This window comes from Boleophthalmus pectinirostris, unplaced genomic scaffold (genome assembly GCF_026225935.1).
Source record: "Boleophthalmus pectinirostris isolate CB_2022bp ecotype Guang Dong unplaced genomic scaffold, ASM2622593v1 HiC_scaffold_4, whole genome shotgun sequence".
Classification (NCBI taxonomy): Eukaryota; Metazoa; Chordata; class Actinopteri; order Gobiiformes; family Gobiidae; genus Boleophthalmus; species Boleophthalmus pectinirostris.
Window position 1 is genome coordinate 22,706,610 of NW_026571353.1, and position 19,676 is coordinate 22,726,285.

The 19,676-nt window shown below is 39.8% G+C and overlaps 2 protein-coding genes across 6 annotated transcripts; one reads left to right on the forward strand and one right to left on the reverse strand.

The window, feature by feature from the left end:
- Positions 1-157: 157 nt before the first annotated feature.
- On the forward strand, positions 158-8,690 carry zgc:152968 (uncharacterized protein LOC564848 homolog). Of its 4 annotated transcripts, XR_008633224.1 has the most exons (18): positions 159-403; positions 597-1,729; positions 1,808-1,903; positions 2,421-2,643; positions 3,025-3,329; positions 3,635-3,772; positions 3,837-3,951; positions 4,030-4,098; positions 4,157-4,297; positions 4,765-4,878; positions 5,224-5,297; positions 5,369-5,473; positions 5,769-5,884; positions 5,961-6,099; positions 6,654-6,774; positions 6,904-7,019; positions 7,443-7,547; positions 8,512-8,690. XR_008633224.1 is itself a non-coding variant. In XM_055161540.1 (16 exons), exons 1-16 carry the CDS (start codon positions 250-252, stop codon positions 6,996-6,998), a joined length of 3,138 nt encoding a protein of 1,045 aa, XP_055017515.1. In that variant the 5' UTR covers positions 159-249; the 3' UTR covers positions 6,999-7,198. The 4 variants fall into 4 exon arrangements, 3 of the variants coding, with proteins under 3 accessions (XP_055017517.1, XP_055017515.1, XP_055017516.1); XM_055161540.1 differs by lacking the exons at positions 7,443-7,547; positions 8,512-8,690 and having other exon boundaries at positions 6,904-7,198; XM_055161541.1 differs by lacking the exons at positions 1,808-1,903; positions 7,443-7,547; positions 8,512-8,690 and having other exon boundaries at positions 160-403; positions 6,904-7,198.
- LOC110173814 (UDP-glucuronosyltransferase 2A2-like) lies at positions 7,346-14,609 on the reverse strand. Of its 2 annotated transcripts, XM_055161543.1 has the most exons (7): positions 14,470-14,609; positions 9,738-10,548; positions 9,508-9,656; positions 8,459-8,590; positions 8,254-8,341; positions 7,769-7,988; positions 7,346-7,688 (listed from the first exon to the last, which is right to left on the reverse strand). In XM_055161543.1, exons 2-7 carry the CDS (start codon positions 10,447-10,449, stop codon positions 7,406-7,408), a joined length of 1,584 nt encoding a protein of 527 aa, XP_055017518.1. In that variant the 5' UTR covers positions 10,450-10,548; positions 14,470-14,609; the 3' UTR covers positions 7,346-7,405. The 2 variants fall into 2 exon arrangements, with proteins under 2 accessions (XP_055017518.1, XP_055017520.1); XM_055161545.1 differs by lacking the exon at positions 9,738-10,548 and having other exon boundaries at positions 14,470-14,565.
- Between the last annotated feature and the right edge of the window lie 5,067 nt (positions 14,610-19,676).

Below are 19,676 nucleotides of genomic sequence, written 5' to 3' on the forward strand. Positions count from 1 at the left end.
CGTTACAGTTTTGTTTTTTTTAATATTTTATGGATCAGTGATGACTGTGATGGTCAAAGTCACTTCACACATTAATCATTAAGTTATAATTATCAGAACAACGTGATTATTTAAAGTTTTGGCGGGAAATGTACTGATTACGCAATTGGGGCGTAATTTAACGCAGCTGTTGCTCAGCTCTAAAAAGGGTCATTTAGGTTCTCCCCTTAAACATTTGAAGTTAACTCAGCTAAAGGTCTGATTTTGCTGATGTTCCCTTCAAGCGGCCTTTTTGCAAAAATAAACTGTAGTTTATCTGAACGCGCACTTTGTGTACGACCTCATTGTGTGTTCAAACATGCCAATGAAGAACAGGAAAGGCACACGTGTGACTTATCGGATAAACCAACGACAGACTTGACAGGTTAGTGTTCTTTGTATGCTAATAAAAGCGGGACATTATTATTAGACCTTTTGCTGCTTCATGTCTTGCATTAATTTATTATAGACTGGCCTAACCATGGATGTATAATCCTGCCTCAGATTTAGCTGTGATTGTGATTGTATGGGACAAGGTTCGTTGTCAATCCCTGTCTACTAATGTTTGTTTGTCGCAGCTACTGAAGAGGCCACTGACGAGTGCCTTCAAGAACTTGAGCGGATAAACCGGGAGATTGAAAGTGTGAAGCACCAAGTTGAGGAAGAGCAGAGGAGACTTTCACACTACCAGAGTAAAAATGTAGCCCAAAATTCATATTCTTCACACACCTCTCCTTCAGCTCCTCGCGCCAAACCAGAAAAGTACATACTCGACAGTACAAAGCCTAGGACAGATTTGGAGTATGACCCTCTCTCCAATTTCTCTTCTGATCTGCGCTCCTACTGCTCATCAAATAGGGAGCACAAAACTAGAAATGGGCAAGATTCGAAAAGAAGAGGACGAGCTACACTAAATCAAAGGAAATTAAATGTGCAGGCGCCCCCACCTCCAAAACGGTCTCCTGAGCATTCAGATTCAAACGAAGAGGACATTTTAATAATTGACATTCCTCCTTCCCCTGACAAAGTTAAAGTCAAAACAAAAACAGTTTTAAACTTGGCCTCTGTTAATGTAAGTGAAAAAATCAAAACTGTGGAACAAAGCGAAAAACCTTTAAATGCAATGTCTTCTAAAAATGTTACAAGCAATAACTTCATACCAACTGATGAGAATATTTTTGTTAAAATGAATCAGCATTTGTCTAATTATCTAAACCCACCACAACCATGTGAACAGAAGAAAACACTACATGATAGAAACTCCAATGCTAATGCTCTCCCAGTTAATGAGGCTCCAACAAGTCAGATTCAGAAATCTGAAGCTCCTGGTGATAATATAAACACTGGTGATTCTCCAAACCTACTATCGATCAAATCAAGAAAAAATCAAGAGCAGAACCACCCTATTGCACCGCAGCAACTACAGATGGTGTTTGTTGGGAGCCTTTGTGAACCTCAGGATATTTTGGCAGCTGCAAAATTGACAAGTAATGTTGAAATGCAGTCTGCCATAAATGACAGGCAAGTCCCATCCAAAAAAGAACAAGTTATAATGATTGACTCTAGCACTGAAGATGAACTAAATTACTCAGATTTGGATATATCTGAGAGTGATCCAGATGAGGAATGTTACAGGATTTTTATGGAGGCAAATGGAGAGGACCCCAACCTTAACCCTAACTGTAAGCCACCTGAACCTCCACCTGACTTTGTAAGTAATTTGCTATAGATATATCTATATCTATACATCTATATATCTAGATATATATAGAGCACCTTTATATACTAGGGCCATAATGCAGAGGCAGAGAAAGTAGATGTCAGTTTGCCACTGCCAGCTGTATTGGGAAAGAAGAGGGTTGCTCACGAAGCCAAAATCACAGATGTAAGTGCAAAATTTACTTTTAATAATGATGATAATAATTTGCGTAATATTTTTAGGGATGGGGAATAACCAAAATAACACCTGGGCATAATTTCTTTGATATCATTAGCAATGCTCAATACTGGTCTCAACCAGTTCTTAGATTTATTGAAATGCCTTCACCCATAAATTATGTATACCAGTGGATCATTTAATTGTGCTGCTGGTGAATGCAAATTAACACAAAATTGCTATAAGGCAGTGTCCTACCAGTAACTTAACCAAAACCGAAGAAACCACTTTGAGTGTCAAATTTTCACTCTAAAACTTTTGTCCATTTGACAGATTGGAATTTTGTTTTGCTATGGATTCTTCCTGGCTCCTTGGAGATTACGGACACAGAATAAAGAAATGGCCCTAACATGCCTTAGTGTACATGTTAGTTAATATTGATAGCATAACAAGACCAATGCCTACATTTATACTTTTATGTCCATTTGTTCTTGTAGTCCCTAATGCTTTTAGTATACTTTTGTAGCAGTCGGGTACGAAGGTCCGACCACAGCCCCAGGTTCTTGTACCCGTACGGGCGCCAGTGTCCTCAGCTCCTCTAGCACCTGCACTGCCCATGATCCCCAAAGTGGAGCAGGAGGCTTCAGTATTGACCACGTCCATCAGAGCAGGACAGGCCTCGATTTCCAAAGGGCGCTCTGAAGCCCAATGTGCACAAACCACCCAGTGTTCTGCCACAAAAAAGCCAGGTAAATGCATCTTGTTTGACATCAAGAGCTTGCTGTTCTTTCAGTATGACAAAAATCACTAAGTATTTCTTCCCAAATCAAATTTTCTTTATAAAATAAAATTTAAATATTAGTAATTAACTTCAACTGCTGTGCTAATGCTCTGTGGTAATGCTAACCAGTGCCACACAACTTTATTGTAAACTTTATTCACAAGGGAAATTACTTGGAAACGGCTAGGAAAATAAAACCATTCTTAATAAGCTAATGTCAAATCTGAAATGTATAGTAAAATATATATTGTATTGTGTAATCTGTTAAAAAATGTAATGCTGTACATGTAGAGATGTCCAGTGACTCAACTCTACTTGATGATTGCATGTCATTTCTTATCCTATATAGTATCATACGTCAGTTATATTCCTCTGGGAGCTACAGTGATTGATGTGGGAAACAACCTGCACTTAGTCCTGCCAGAGGGGACTTTCTCAGTGTCTGACAGCCCTGGACAAGTTAACTCAGTCCTAACTCCCATTACACCAGCGAATACACACTCAATGACCATCAGACAGGCTGGTCATCCGTCTGCACCAACACAACAGAGGTGCACCTCCCAACCTGTGATCATCCCCCCTCTGGCTCGCAGGCCAATCATGGCCACAACAAGCGCAAATCAGTGTTCCTCAACTACAGCTTCTGTAGTGAAGGTACTTTACAACATACTGGTAGTTCTTAATGGAGCTCAACAGTGACCGGCCACCAATAGGTTCTGGAAATTAACTAATCTTTCCCATACGTAAGCTTACACAGGGCTATTCAGATACAGTAAGTGGTAACTAAACGCATGACCTAATTATATTTAAAATCTAAGAATCTTTTATTAAAACATTTCACCAAATTTGACATGTCTTTTTACACTCATAATATTTGAAATTTTCAAATGGGTGGGACTGTTGAGCTCCACACCAGTTTGAAATCTTTGAAATCTTATCTTAAATATTTTGACATGCAGCCAGTTGCTACAAAACGTAAATTAAAGCAGCAATGTGAGACTGTCAAAGTGCCCCATGACATAAGGCAGAGTTATGTGAATAAGTTTACGGAAGAGTTTATGAAGACCACAAGTAATGTGAATGACGCTTTTGAAAAGGCAAGTTGCCAATTTTATACAAATCTTTGTACATCTTTATAGACCTAAAATTTAACATTTTTAGGCACTTGCTGAGGAAAAGACTGTCTATAATCGTAGTGCAAACAAATTAAAATATCTGAGTGTTGCTGTAAATGCACTGAAGAGGCTCAGGAACCAAAGTTGTGGAGCAGTTGAAGGTGAGGGGTCTTTCAGAGAAACGGTAGTAGTGGAGAAACGCAATGTTACCAGTGTGTAAATGTGTATCTGACTTGCAGACAACCATCAAACTAGTCAAAAGACAAAAGGCCACATCCCATTGAACCGGAGTATGCTGAATGGAAAAGGTAAGACATATTATTGTAAAGAGCATATTGTTTAACTCATGTATTTTTGCTCTGGCAGGGGTGGTAATGTTGTATGAGTGTTTAAAGGACTATGTTTTGACTGAGGAAATGCTGATTGAAAGAAACTTTCCACTCCAGAATCCAGAAAAACCTGGAAGTGCTATTCTTTTTGCAGACAACAAAAAAAGCACATCATATTGTAAGTAAAAAGCATTTGGTGTATATTATCTATTATAAAATTATTAAAGAAAGGTCTAACAAAAAAAAAAACTTGCAGTTTAATCTTTCAAACTGGCGTGTTTTTGCATTTTGTTGCCTATTGTTCCTTGTCACTTTGTCTAGTACTTGACCCTCAGCTAAGAAATGTACACACTTGGGCATATCAGATGAAAATGTTACTTTAACTACCGGTAGTTATGTTCATTAGCTACCACTAGAGGGCACACTATCCCTATTCTCGACTGTTGTACAACGAATAGAATAAGTGTTTTTAAAATATTCTGTTAGCTTTACTTATGCTCTGTGGAGGGTTACTGCTTAATGTCTGCAATATAGATTTGCATTATAGTGCCTAAATATAAATTTGACTGGGACCCCATTTGATATATTCAGTATTTAAGAGATCCATGTTTTTGAGCAGCTGTTAACTTTTTTGGTTTATTACAGCCCTTCGGAAACTGTGCTGCCGTTGTGGTGCTACATACTCTGTGAGTCGCACAGGGAAACACACTCGAAAGGAGGAGTGCACTTATCACTATGGAAAGGGGGTTGAAAATAAAGGTGAGCATGGGCAATTGTATTGATACTGTGAAAATAAAGAAATAAAGTGTTATCCTAACGAGTTGTAGAGAGGCAGGAGAAGTTTATCATTTATCATCAGTTCAGACCCAGTGACTTGAATACTCAACACTGTGTTTAGTATTGGAAATATAAGCCTGACTATGCTTCCACACAAGGTTTAAATGGGAGCTAAGGACAGTCGGGAGACAAACTGGCTAAGATAAAATGAGAAATGTGTAGCACACAATTTCTGTAAGATGAGTTGACCAGGGAAACTGATAATACTATAGAACAAATTCCACAGCTGGATAAAAACCACTTACATTTCCCCACTTTATTCTCTAGTGCCTGGCGGTGTGGAGACACGCTACAGTTGCTGTCAGGGAGTAATGGGATCACCTGGCTGCCAAGTGTTCAAGGTTGTGTTCGGTTTACTGTTTTGTTCAGTGGCTTGATGTTTCACAATTTCCTGTTTGTTTTTATTTGTTAGCTGCATGTGTGTAATTCCTTAAGCATGGACGGGTTTGTATCAACTGCACGAAGAGATCCTGCAGATAAAAGCTGTCCTGGAGTTTTCTCCTTGAACTGTGAAATGGTGAGGCCCTTTTTGAAGTGGTCAGATGTCTTTGCATAATTACATTTCATCACCTGCTTGTCACTATGGAGATGTTGCTTTGCATAATGTTCTACAGTATGGCATCAAACTTGTCTATGAATTTTTTTTTGAAACCGCAAGTTTAATAATTGCAAGATAAGTGTGATGCCATACTATGGAACATTCCAGAGAAAATAACTTCCCAAAGGAGAAAAGTGGATGTTGAACACACTCCAGAAGTCGCAAAATCCACTTTTAGTAAATGTGCTATTAAAGCATAAAATGTTTTGAATAGTGTTATACCATTTATGGTTTGGAGTTGTCAAGAGTGACTGTGGTCAACACCAGTCTTCAGATTGTTTATGACACCTTTGTGAGACCAAACAACGAGGTAATCGACTATAATACAAGGTATGGAACTGCAGTATGTTGAAGGCCAAAGAAATGATAACAGCTGTTGAGCAGTGCATGCACATCTGCTACACAGGTTTACTGGGATCAGTCAGGAAGATGTGGAGAGACACTCTCACTCCCTTAAAGAAGTCCAAGATGCTCTATTAAGCTTCATCAGTGCTGATACAATTCTAATTGGTCACAGCCTAGAAACAGACCTGTGTGTTCTCAAGGTGAATGTGATAAAAGAAAATCTGCATCAAAAGTATAGATTTATAGATTGTTTTTATTTTGCTCTTAAATGTAGATACATTTTTCACATTTTAAAGGATGGATGTTCTGGTTCTCAAAACAATTATTCAATTGGAAAAACAGAATGAGCCCTGTATTTGGCATGGCAGTTTCAATGCTGACATCTAGTAGTGAGAATAAATGGCTGTTGACTGACTGCTAATGAGTTGTGATTGTAGTAAAACTACACTTAAGTGGAGCCATTTTCAATTCTCTAAGCTCATGAGTTGGTGTGGGCAAACAGGACATTCTGTGTTTTTTAAGAACCTACTGACCACGTGAACACTTGCCTGAACTAAGACTGATATGCTCTACCACATTATGTACCACAGTTTAATTTGTGACATGCAAAGTAATTTCCTTTTTTCCCCTCAGTTTTTGTTATCAATGTTTTGGAAGAAATGTCTTTTTCATTTGTTATGTCCCGTGCCCATTTTTTTAAATCAGTTTTACATCACTAGAGATCTATAATAGATCCATGTTTTTTTTTTTTTAGTTGCTACATGGAACAGTGGTGGACACATCTGTGGTTTTTCCCCATCGTCTTGGTTCCCCTCATATACTCTCACTACACAACCTCACAGCTGAATATCTCAGAAAGATCATCCAAGAGAGTGGTGGGTTGTTTTACTGCAGTAAAACATTGGCTTGAAATGGTCCAAATAATATACAGAATCTTTTAAAATAAACCTAACATGAATATTGTACATGTTTTGGATAATCTCCTCTCCTATACTTTGTTTCAGTGTGTGGCCATGACACTGCTGAAGATGCTGTTGCATGCATGGAACTTATGATCTGGAAGGCCAAAGAAGACAGAAAACTGAAAAAATTGCAATAAATCTAATGCACTGTTTACTCGGTATAGAAATTACAAATGCACCGTACACAGTTATGATTATATTTTAAGTTTTGTGTGGGACTTTTTTTTTTTTTTATGTTTGTTTTCATGATCTCAAATTTACTTTTTCCCTCTAAATGTTCAGTGGGTCTTGGGTGAACTGGGATACTATGGTGTATAAGTAAAGTCAGACAATTCAATCTGGTGTTTTTCCAAGTCCTTTATGTGAGCCAATCAGCAGCTGACACATCACCTACAATCAGTGACAGGTGTGCTTAAAAGTCAGACCACCTGGCCCTCTAGAATTTTGAGGTTTACAGTGTAGTTACACACGTTTTAATGCTGCTCCTCCAAAAAAAAGGGTTAAGAATGTAAGATGATAAAAAATATAGAGAGTACATAACAAATTATTCTGCTTTTGTTTTTCTGTCCTTTCTGCTGCAGCATTTCCACAAACAAAACTTACAAGTCTTGAGTAAAAGATAAAGGAGGAGCAGTATCACAGACAGAAGAAAAGCGGCCACATCTAGACAATGGTACTGGTACCAGGTAAGGTTGTGGGCTTCCACTCTCAGATGTTTGGCCCCTTTGTTTCTCATCGTAAACTCAATCCAGAATACAGCTTCATCTCGAGGATTTAATGGTCTGTCATGGTGGATAGCTGAAAGGCGCATGGCGTTTGCTTTATAACTAGATGGGAAGTAAAGATTTGTCATAAAATTAAAGTGGGGTTTTTCTTGATGATGGTAAAGAGTCACACAGCAACTTACGATTTGTCATTGATTACAGTGTTGATGGCATTTCGTAGATCCTCTGGCTTTATGAAATTGAACTCCAAAGAAATTGCAGCTCCCTTTTCTGTCATATGGAGCATGTTTTCTGGTTGGTCAGCAAACACTGGGAGACCCACCATAGGTACACCGTGGTAGATGGCCTCGTAGATCCCATTTGTGCCCCCGTGAGTGATGAATGCTTTAGTCTTGGAATGACCTGTTTGAAGTGAGCACATATTCTCATGAGGTTTTGAGATGAGCCTATTCCTGAAATGAATGCTCATTTGGTGTTTTAAAGCTACTATATGTAACGCTCGTGGGGTATGGTTTGTCACCTACTTGTGTCTCCATGGAGATGGACGGCTATAATGCCATAGTGCATAACATTCTGGGCAATGCAATAACATCTCCATATAGACTAGTTACATAGTGCATCTTTTTAAACAACAGATTGCAATTTTAAATGAGTAACAATAAATTACCAAGTAGGTCATTTTGTGGAATCCAGTTGTAAATTCTTGTGTTGGCACCCAGAGTTTCAGGTGTCTCCCCACTGTATCTCCAAACCACCTGAAAAGGTTGACCATTTTATTCATTTATTTTCATTTTGCTAAAGCTTATGACTTTGTATCTCACAGCTTATTTATTGTATGTTTTTTTCCCCTTAATGACACATGTTTATCTTACCTTCTGTGGTATCTGAGCGAGGCCTGAAGCTATCATGGTTGCTTTTTCTGCAGTGATGTTATTGATCATGGATCCAAGTGTAAAGACAACAATACCAGCATCTCCGGAACTCTCCACAAACTCTTCTAGATCCTGTGATAGAGGATCTTACTACTCAATTGCAAGTTATTTTAGATTGACATACTGGCGCCACTGAAAAATTTAACTTAAAATAAAAAGAGACTAAACCTTTGACTGCAGCACATTTGCTTGCCATTTGAATGTCTGTCCCAACTCTTTATTCTCTAATCGTACTTAAAACACTTTGGTGAGGGTAGTCCAATAGCACCAATATCTCTAAGAGATTAGGTGGATTTTAGACTGGCAGCCAAAGCTAAGAAAGCCTCTGCTTAGGTGAAAACAGAATGTTAACAGCTGGTATCTATACTGATGACAAAATATCCTTCTCTAAATATATATATGAGGTCAATATAAATTGATTTAGGCCTGTGTTTTATTAAAACCCTAAATGCCTCAAACCTATGTAATATGGACTCTCTTGACCAATGACACACATACTATGTGAGAGGATTATGAAATTTGGTACAAATATTCCCAACATGATGTGAATATTAACTGGATAGTATTATTTTGTCATAAATCCATACATATATGTATATATACAGTTATATGTAGTTGTCATACAATATAATATATATAATGATTATATAATAATTTGCCCAATAATTTTGCTTTGGTTAGTCAAACGTCACAGTCAAGTCAAAAATGCATGTGTGCATGGTCTTGTTTAAACTAGGACTGGAGCAGGACCCAAACCACATTACGAACAACTAGGAATGTTGTTTTTTCATAATTTAAAAACAAAAGGCCTAAGTCAAATGTCATCCATCTGATCCCACCAAGGTAACACTTGCAGATATGCTCACCAGTTTTTAGGGGCAGAAGACAAAACACAAGCTTTACTATAGCCTATACATTTTATCAGTGGTGCCAGTATTACTTTCTAGTTAAAGGTGTCTTGATGAATTTATACTGTTAGTTAATTTTACCTTGGGTAAGGGTTTAGCGGGTCTGCAGTGAATCCCACCCACATATTTGAAGTTGGGAAGAAAAGGATGTGGAAAATTAAAATCCCAGTAAGTTCTCATGAGCCAGATTTCAGCTTTGCTCATGAGCTCACAAGCACTAGTTGGTTTCCCTGTTAAAAAAAACAAAACAAAAAAACAAATTTTTAGCACATTAAGTGACCAGTAACTTGTTTACACTGTCTTTTTCTCACCTTTGATGTCTGTATAATATTTATCCAACTTTGACCAAATGACCAAATCTATAACAACATCATTCAATGCATAGTAGAGAAAGTTCCACACTCGCTCTGAAAAGGACATCTTGTCTGTCAGTTTACTCATGGCTCCTGGGACAAAAGAGGGTGGAGCAGGAACCTGACCACAGTGCCTTTCCCAATTATTTGCTAAAGAAAACCGAAGAGAGAAGACCAGCGGTATTCCCAAAATATCTGCAACCAAGTCACTTCCCGGGTAGATGGGATCAGAAAACAGGAGATCGTATTTGCCTGCTTTCAATTTGTTCATTAACTCGTCTGATTTCACTACTCCGTCCAAAAATGCCAATGAATATTTCATGTCAGTTTCCATGAGTTCAATAAATCTCATGTAAATCTGCAAGTAATTCTTGTGTTCCATCTCATACATGGAGAACTGTAGAAACTCCTCCATGAATTCCTCGATTTCTTTCAATGAAACTTCAACAGAAAAGAGCTCATAGTCGAAAAGTGCCTGCTCACTTGTGTTCATATACAGGGACGCGCTCGGGGTCAGGACTGTTACCTGGTGCCCGCGATGGACCAGCTCTTCCAGCACTGGCTTCATGTTGATCCAGTGGCTTCCTTCGGTGTACCACACCAGTATTTTTCCTCCACTGATGGTCCACGGCAGAACAGACAGCAGCACGATACACAGGTACAGTTTCATGGCGTCCGTCTGTCAGTAGAATGCTGTTGCACACACTTTCGTATTGCAAACTGAAGAAACTAAAATTAACCAGTTACACCAGGACTCTGCCTAGATTTCCTGTGGGACAGTAGATAATTGTTATGGAAATCTTTACATCAATAAACTTTTACCTAGTTTAGGCTGTTCTAATGGGAGGTAAGATGTTTAATATGCGAGGTTATCGCGACCTCTAGTCTCCGTGTCTTGTGTTTACCTTCATCTTAGCCCTTATTCTGCGTGATGGTGTGCTCCTTATACGCAGTGTTGTGCATGAACGCGTTCATTGAACACGTCCATTTTTCAGTAAACTTTGAACTGAACGCAACACTTTTGTAAATCAAGAACTTGAACGTGAATTTGTTCAAATTATGTGTGATGAACGACGTGCGTCACTGTTGGGGTTCAGTTAAACGTCGGAATTTGACGAGTGACGATCTGCTCGCACTTCACCTCGCGAAACCACAGCCGCGTGTCAACGCGAAGGCGACTCCACCGGCAGCTTTAGCGGAACGTACGGGCTCTTCTGTCTCAATGGGAAGTCAATCAAATTTGACTGGGCGCGTTTAGCTGCTTGTATTTACCTTCTGTACAGGCTGACCACGGCAAACGCAAGGATTTCAAATGTAAATTTCGAAGCACAAATTAACAGTCTATGTGGATCTGGGCTCTTTCACATGATACACAACTGCCGAGGGAGCACAATGTGCTGATGGTAAATGCACAAATACAACAATAGATACATGCTTTCTGTGTATTTTGACGGGGACGTTCGTGTAGAGCGTCAAAAAATAGGATGGATCGTATTTTCTGAAATCTACACGCACAGGACGTGCTGCTCCGCGCGCGTATTATTTTACTTGGTACATATGTTATAACGCGCGTCACAATGCTTTTTTAACGTGGATTGAAATGGTGGGTTTTTCGTTTTTCTAAATACAAATTTGCTAAAATCACCGCGATATCAGCAGCGGTGAAACGCCGGAGGTGCACCCGCGTAGACCGTGATCCTGAGCGAAAGGACCGACGCAGAAGTCCGCGCTCCACCGAGATAAACGCAGCTGACGCCCGATCGCACTCGGGGTTCTCTCAGAGACGGTCCTAGATTCCAAGTTCTAGTCCAGGATTAGTCCTGGTTTGGTCCTGGTTTAGTCTTGGTTTAGTCTTGGTTTAGTCCTGGTTCAGTCCTGGTTCAGTCCTGGTTTAGACCTGGTTTAGACCTGGTTCAATTCTGGTTCAGTCCTGGTTTAGTCTTGGTTTATTCCTGGTTTAGACCTGGTTCAGTCCTGATTTAGACCTGGTTTAGTCCTGGTTTAGACCTGGTTCAGTTCTGGTTTAGTCCTGGTTTAGACCTGGTTTAGTCCTGGTTTGGACCTGGTTCAGTTCTGGTTCAGTCCTGGTTTAGACCTGGTTCAGTTCTGGTTTAGTCCTGGTTTAGACCTGGTTTAGTCCTGGTTTAGTCTGGTTCAGTCCATATGTATCTACAGTGTTGTGCATGAACGAGTTCAAAAGAACACGTTCATTGAACACGTTCATTTTTCAGTGAACTTTGAACTGAACGCAATACTTTTGTAAATCAAGAACTTGAACGTGAATTTGTTCAAATTATGTGTGATGAACGACGTATGTCAACTGTTGGGTTCAGTTAAACGTCGGAATTTGACGAGTGACGATCTGCTCGCACTTCACCTCGCGAAACCACAGCCGCGTGTCAACGTGAAGGCGACTCCACCGGCAGCTTTAGCGGAACGTACGGGCTCTTGTGTCTCTCAATGGGAAAGTCAATCAAACTTGACTGGGCGCGTTTAGCTGCTTGTATTTACCTTCTGTACAGGCTGACCACGGCAAACGCAAGGATTTCAAAAGTAAATTTCAAAGCACTAATTAACAGTCTATGTGGATCTGGGCTCTTTCACATGATACACAACTGCCCAGGGAGCACAATGTGCTGATGATAAATACACAAATACAACAATAGATACATGCTCTCTGTGTATTTTGACGGGGATACGCGCCTACGCTCGTGTAGAGCGTCAAAAATAGGATGGATCCTATTTTCTGAAATCTACACGCACAGGACGTGCTGCTCCGCGCGAGTATTATTTTACTTGGTACATATGTCAGTAACGCGCGTCACAATGCTTTTTAACCTGGATTGAAATGGTGGGTTTTTCCTTTTTCTTCATACAAATTTGCTAAAATCACCGCCCGCGATATCAGCAGCGGTGAAACGCCGGAGGTGCGCCCGCGTAGACCGTGATCCTGAGCGAAAGGACCGACGCAGAAGTCCGCGCTCCACCGAACTAAACGCAGCTGACGCCCGAGCGCACTCGGGGTTCTCTCAGGGGTCCTAGATTCCAAGTTCTAGTCCAGGATTAGTCCTGGTTTGGTCCTGGTTTAGTCTTGGTTTAGTCCTGGTTTAGTCCTGATTCAGTTCTGGTTTAGACCTGGTTTAGTCCTGGTTCAGTTCTGGTTTAGTCCTGGTTCAGTCCTGGTTCAATCTTGGTTCAATTCTGGTTCAGTCCTGCTTTAGTCTTGGTTTATTCCTGGTTTAGACCTGGTTCAGTCCTGGTTTAGACCTGGTTCAATTCTGGTTCAGTCCTGTTTAGTCTTGGTTTATTCCTGGTTTAGACCTGGTTCAGTCCTGGTTCAGTTTGTTTTCTGGTTTAGACCTGGTTTAGTCCTGGTTCGGTTCGGTTTAGTCCTGGTTTAGACCTGGTTTAGTCCTGGTTTGGACCTGGTTCAGTTCTGGTTTAGTCCTGGTTTAGACCTGGTTTAGTCCTGGTTTAGTCCTGGTTCAGTCCATATACGGAGCAAAAGTTCAGCATCTTAACAGTTCTTTTGGTGAGAGTAAATTAAAAGTGCTGCAATAGTCGTGTAATGTTTTACATTTTAAATACAGTAATATTGTAATGTAACAAATGACTTTGAATGACAGTAACAAGTCATAAATAACACGTTACAGTTTAAAGTCACTTGTCCAACAGTGGATCTTGTAAAGTTGTTGTAAACTATAAGTCAGTTTGAAAAATAAAAGCAGCCTTTCATTTACAGATCTCATCTAAATATAAAATGAACTGAACTTTGAACTAGTTCAAAATTAAAATTGTGAACTATGAACGTGAACTATTCACTTTGAACAAGTGTGAACTGAACTTTGAACTAGTTCATGAAAACTGTGAACTTGCACAACACTGTGTATCTATGTATATGTATGTTGCTACAGCGCAAAAGTTCAGCATCTTAACAGTTCTTTTGGTGAGAGTAAATTAAAAGTGCTGCAATAGTCGTGTAATGTTTTACATTTTAAATACAATAACATTGTAATGTAACAAATGACTTAGAAATGACAGTAACAAGTCATAAATAACACATTACAGTTTTAAAGTCACTTGCCAACAGTGTATCTTTTAAAGTTGTTGTAAACTAGAAGTCAGTTTGAAAAATAAAAGCAGCCTTTCATTTACAGATCTCATCTAAATATAAAATGAACTGAACTTTGAACTAGTTCGAAATTAAAATTGTGAACTATGAACGTGAGCTATTCACTTTGAACAAGTGTGAACTGAACTTTGAACTAGTTCATGAAAAGTGTGAACTTGCACAACACTGCTTATACGAGTCTGAACTGGCTTAGTTGATTTTATGTTTGTAGCCTGCCTTTGAGTATAAAATCTGTGTCCTCATTGCATTGTCTCAGAATAGGGACAGAATTGACATTGACTGACCTAAGGATAGATTTTATATCTGTACACAGTTATAAGTGAATTCATCTTGGAACATACAACTCCGAGTGCTCCGAGTGTATTGCTTTCATAGAATAAAAAACGGGGAAACTGAACTGCTACTATCTGGCGTTTTCTGTCTGTAGCAAAACTGCAGTTTCCTGCTTGTCCTCCAGTGACCTCTGTACTGGAACTTCACTACTGTTGTGAGAGCACAGGATGGTGTTAGAAGCCAGTGTGGGCCAAGGGGGTCCTCGCCGAAGGGCTGAAAGCTTACCAAACATTCGATGAAACTCCGCGATTTGTGAAAAGAAAAGCTGTCACGACAAAAGTTGATCCGTGTATGCACCATAGACTAACTTTTGGTTTGATCTGCGCAAGGAATTATGGGATGTAATACTCCTTACGCTGGTTAAGAACCTCCCAAGCGGGGACGTCATTAGATCCTTTATATTTATGTATAAAGACCCAGCCCACACTGTGCAGTACTAAGCACTTATACCACATGAGGAGCACCCTGCTATAGTGCGCAGCTCACATCCAATGCGCAGCTCACAATGCACGTTATACTGTGCATGGGTACAGATTATAGGTTACAGTTTGCCTATAGTGATGCGAGGATCGACTGTAAACAATCTAAACGCTCCTTCGCTTTAATGTGGCAAGTCATAACAGTAAGTCTCACGTAAAGCTTTGGAGTCATGTGTAAACGGCCTGTTGACAAATGACACACCGCCTGTTCACACCTGTTGCGGTTTAGTCTTTAGTTTGTCCACAGCCCGGGGTGAGGCTGCAGCTCAATGCGCTAAGAGCAGGGGCGGAGCACAGATGGGCAGCTGGGAGCTGGGGCTCCACTGGGAACCACTGGCGCTGGAATCAGATCATCATCAGATCATATGGAAAGCACACATTACGTTTAATAAGAGAAGTCTATAATTGTATTAATAATTATTTTGGTAAAAACTTATCATTGCGATAATTCTCAGTAAGGCTGCTGCATGCATTTATCTGTCTAAAACCTACCAGATTACCCCCAGACCCCACTGTATGAAAGAGGTGATTTACGTAAGAGTTTTGAGAACAAATGTATACAAATGAAAGTGGCCTGTTCCCCAGCATAGCTCTGGGTCTAGTGACATCCCTGCTCCCAAGTTTCCTGTGCTAAAGGAGCTATAAAATTATGAAAGGAAGCATAGCTACTCCTTTCCTTACTCCTTCCTAACTTGACTAATCAGTTCAGATGGTCCTTGTCATGGGTGACGATGATGCACATCTGGGTCAGTGATAAGGAAAGGAACTTTCTAAGCACAATTAACCAATTTCAGATGTACTGTATCTCCTAAATCTTCTCTACTAACATACATTCTGGGGACTGTCAAATATGGAGGAAAATGGAGATACTATTTATTATTGCTGACAGGACTTGGTTATAGCTAGACCAAGTTCAGCAATGACTGATTTGCTAAAATAACTAATGACAATATTGCTGTCACAAACACATTTCTTTTTTGAAAATCATTAGAAGTTAAGATCGACACATGAAGTGCTTCAGTCAAATTGTTGTCAAATGACTGAAAAACTTTTCAAAACATATAAGGCCACTTTTCAGAACATGACGACAAGGTGTTTGAGTGGTTAGCGCTTATGCTTTACAGCAAGAAGGTTATGGGTTTGATCCCCAGGTCACCTAGGCCTTTCAGTGTGGAGTTTGCATGTTCTCCCTGTGTCTGGGTGGGTTTCCTCTGGGTACTCCATTTTCCCCCGTCAACCCAAAAAACACGCATCATAGGTCCATGACTCCAGGATGAATAGCTGTGGAAACACAGCTAATGGAGGTCAAAAAAAACATATACAATAAATTCAAATATAAATATGTCCATATTAGCATCTGACCCATGATGACTGACAATAAATTGATGATCTTAAAATAAATTTTCACCAAGTCACAAACTGTTTTGCTCCAAATTTAATTGATTGACTGCAGCCACAATATATTAATGTTACTGTTACTATCTTGTTACTGAATATCTTTTGTAATGTTAACTAAGATAGATGTTATGATCTTCCTGAATTCTAAGGTCTTTTATTGTTGCCTGTTGCCAGGAAAACCATCATAGGACCCATAACCATCAGTGCTTCAGATCAGATCTTCATCAAACCTATCAGGTTCATCATGGTATGATCCTCCCTGCCATGATACTCTTCAGTCACTCTACACTCCAACCACCGTGATGGTTCATTGTTTAGATTAGTTCAGTGGTTCACCCTAACCTCAGTAAGTATAGTTTTGTCTCAAGTGGTGGCTGACACACATAGCGTCCAGTAATGGCTTGTGGTAAAGTTAACAGACTGAGCAAGTATGGATTGAGAACCATTGTTGATGAGGTGTAGACTACTTGGATTTTGTATTTATTTTGCTATCATTAAATTTTCAATATTAAAGATTGGCTTCCTAATGTTCTGGGGCCTCATTTATAAAAACTGCGCAGGAGTTGTCGTAAGTTAGTGCGTACGCCTAGTAGCTACGACAAGGCGTGCGCCACGCAAACTCCATATTTAGAAAACCCACCGCACGCACCAAACCACGCAATCTTTGCTTTATAGATCCCACCTGCAACTACAATTTGCGCACGTAAACCTACGTCACGTCACGCCCTCTCCACACCTCCACCTCACCATAAAAGGAGCATGTAAAGTGACTCGTGAATGAGATTTCCCTAAACATGAGCCAATAATCAGTGGGTTTGACCGAGACACGCGGGACAGAGGGAGGAGGACGCTCCACGCAGCACCACGTGATCACGACAAACACTTTATTAAAGACTTTATTAAACCTTGTTTAATAAATAAATACAAAACTAAAAGTGACAACAATGACTCATTTTTTCATTTAATCATTTTTTATAATATTTAGGCAGCACATCTTTGCAGTAAAGCCCATGTGTTTTTTGCTGTTTCAAGAGTTTTATCGCTATATTTTTAAGTCTATCTATGAAGTGTGAGGACTGGCCCTGTATTTATGCATATACACGTAGATACGTGCACGCGCTGATCTGAATGGTCAAATTATGAGCGCGTGCGAGAGATTCAGATGCCCTCCCCTGGAGAGGGAAAGGAGCGCGGGAGGGACACGAGGATACGAGGACACAGATTTAGCATGAAACACATCAGATACACATGTTATTCTGCCAACTAAAGTCCACACGAAACATCCAAACTGCTGAACCTGTGAGTGTGGGTCTGGGTCGGGACGGTCACGGGCATTATTCTGTTCTTCATACAGTCAGAGAGCAGCTCTCATTTGCAAGAGTTCTCCATTACACATAAATGTAGGGAAGATTTTGGTTGGGGTCAGGTTCGGGCAGTAGGCTTCGTGTTGTCCGCAGACTCGGGTCACTCTGGCGCTCGGTGCGTAAAGACTAAAGTAAAAGTGTTAAAGTTGCGTTCATTAAATCAAAGCCTGGCTCCTGCTGCGTCCAAGGGAAGAGTTTTTCTCTCAGGTTGGGTCATTATTTCGTCCTCTGTGTTGGTCACAGACTGTGTTCTATAGAAGTCTATGGTCGCGGTGTGGACTGTGGGAGACTCTGCGCTACACCGAGTCCGGGAACGTGGCCGCGCTCGTGCACGAGTGTCAAATGTATAATATTGTGGAGAATAATGAGTGGAATAAACAGCCCTTCTCCGTATTTTGGCGAACCAACCACTTAAATGCGCAAATCAGAAGGTAATTCTTCTATATACGTGGATTTTCTGATCAAACACTTCCTCAAACTCTGTTCACTTCTGCTTCTCTCCACGAGTGTCGCTTTTTCCCCGTGTCTCCAGACTTTGCGTAGAACTTACAGGAGGTCCCGAGTTGGCGTAGAGTTAAGCAAAGAGCCACACCTTAGGCGAGTTTTATAAATACCGCGGTTGGCGTAGGAAGCGCGCACGCAAGGATTTTTGCGTAAGCAAGCTTTATAAATGAGGCCCCTGGTTTCTCATAACTAATTTCAGTTTCACGTATCAAAAGCATGAATATATTCTGGCATAGTTTGCAAAGGGGGTTCTGCAACTTGGCTAAAGACCAATGATAGTTTTATCTGAGCCAGTTTAGAATGTGCCTTGCTGCTCTGACAGGTCATATTGGAAAGAGCATATTGTTTCACTAGGCCTGTCACAATAATTACTGTATGGACTTACTGTTAAATATATGACAGATGGAACAATCATTTTTTGGAGTCAGCATTTATCATCTGTACATTTTCTTTGCAATACTGAGAAAGTTTTGGTGATTTATTTATTTATTTATTGATTGATTTATTTTTGGCAAAATTTGAGCCATAAAAGGTTGATTTAATAACTCTTGTGACTAATTACAGATGAAAACAATTTATTAAAGTGTTTCATTATTCTTATTATAGATTTATAATACTTTTTGTGGTTTGTTCTGGCAGGGGTGGTAATGTTGTATTTAAAGGACTATATTCTGACTGAGGAAATGTTGGTTAAAAGAAATTTTCCGCTCCAGCATCCATAAAAGTCTGGAATTTCCATCTCGGATGGTAAGTAGCAAACATTTAGTCGTCTTGTTAAATTGTTCATATCCAAGTGTTGGTAAAATAAAAATCAGTAATACTTTTGAGCATATTATCTATCATAAAAACTATATAGGCTGGAAAAAGGGCAGATTAAGAAAAAAAAAAACTTGCAGCAGTTTCAAACAGGGGTGTTTCTGCATTTGTTTCTGTTTTTGTCTTGTGCAGTACTTGACCATCAGCTAAGAAATTTACACACAGACATTTTAGCATATTTTCCAATGGGTTGCTAAATTGTCTGATATCTGTCGAGATAGTAAAAAGATGTATCAACGCATTTTTTTTTGTCAAGACCCCCCACCTCTGTGTAAGTCCTACTGTAACTGTTGAAAATGTTAATGCTCATAAGCTACCTCTAGAGGGCACACTATCCCTATTCCCTCCACTATAGTACACTGAATAAAGTGGTTGGTCTTCTTCTGTTTTCTCTCTCTCTGTCTCTCTGTCTTTGTTTTTTGGGTTTTTTTTTTAATCTATGTTCTGTGGGGGATTAATGCTTTAAAAATTGGCCTATGGGATTGTATTGGCAGAACTGACAAATATAAAATTGACTATTCAGTATTTACACTAATCATGTCTTTGAACAGCTGTTAACCTTTTTAGTTTATTATAGCCCTTCAGAAACTGTGCTGCCATTGTGGTGCTACATACTCTGTGAGTTGAACAGGGTAACACACTTCAAAGGAGGAGTGCACTTATCACTATGGAAAGGGGGTTGAAAATAAAGGTGAGCATGAGCAACTGTATTGATACTGTATACTGGATGTTAGGGGAAATATGTGTTATAACGAATTCTAGAGTTGCAGAGAGAAGCAGGAGAAGTTTATCGTTTACCATCAGTTCAGGACCGGGTGACTTGAATACTCAACACTGCATGTTAGTATTGGCTATCTAAGCCTGACTATGC

What these genes read in the sequence shown, in the direction of transcription:
- zgc:152968 (XM_055161540.1), top strand. Translation starts at nt 250, where the DNA reads ATGTTCCCTTCAAGCGGCCTTTTTGCAAAAATAAACTGTAGTTTATCT. An exon ending in TTCTGCCACAAAAAAGCCAG is followed by an intron (nt 2,644 to 3,024) that starts GTAAATGCATCT and finishes TATCCTATATAG; the next exon opens with TATCATACGTCAGTTATATT. An exon ending in AAAGATCATCCAAGAGAGTG is followed by an intron (nt 6,775 to 6,903) that starts GTGGGTTGTTTT and finishes ACTTTGTTTCAG; the next exon opens with TGTGTGGCCATGACACTGCT.
- LOC110173814 (XM_055161543.1), bottom strand. Translation starts at nt 10,449, where the DNA reads ATGAAACTGTACCTGTGTATCGTGCTGCTGTCTGTTCTGCCGTGGACC. An exon ending in ATATTATACAGACATCAAAG is followed by an intron (nt 9,657 to 9,737) that starts GTGAGAAAAAGA and finishes TTTTTTTAACAG; the next exon opens with GGAAACCAACTAGTGCTTGT. An exon ending in TCGCTCAGATACCACAGAAG is followed by an intron (nt 8,342 to 8,458) that starts GTAAGATAAACA and finishes CAACCTTTTCAG; the next exon opens with GTGGTTTGGAGATACAGTGG.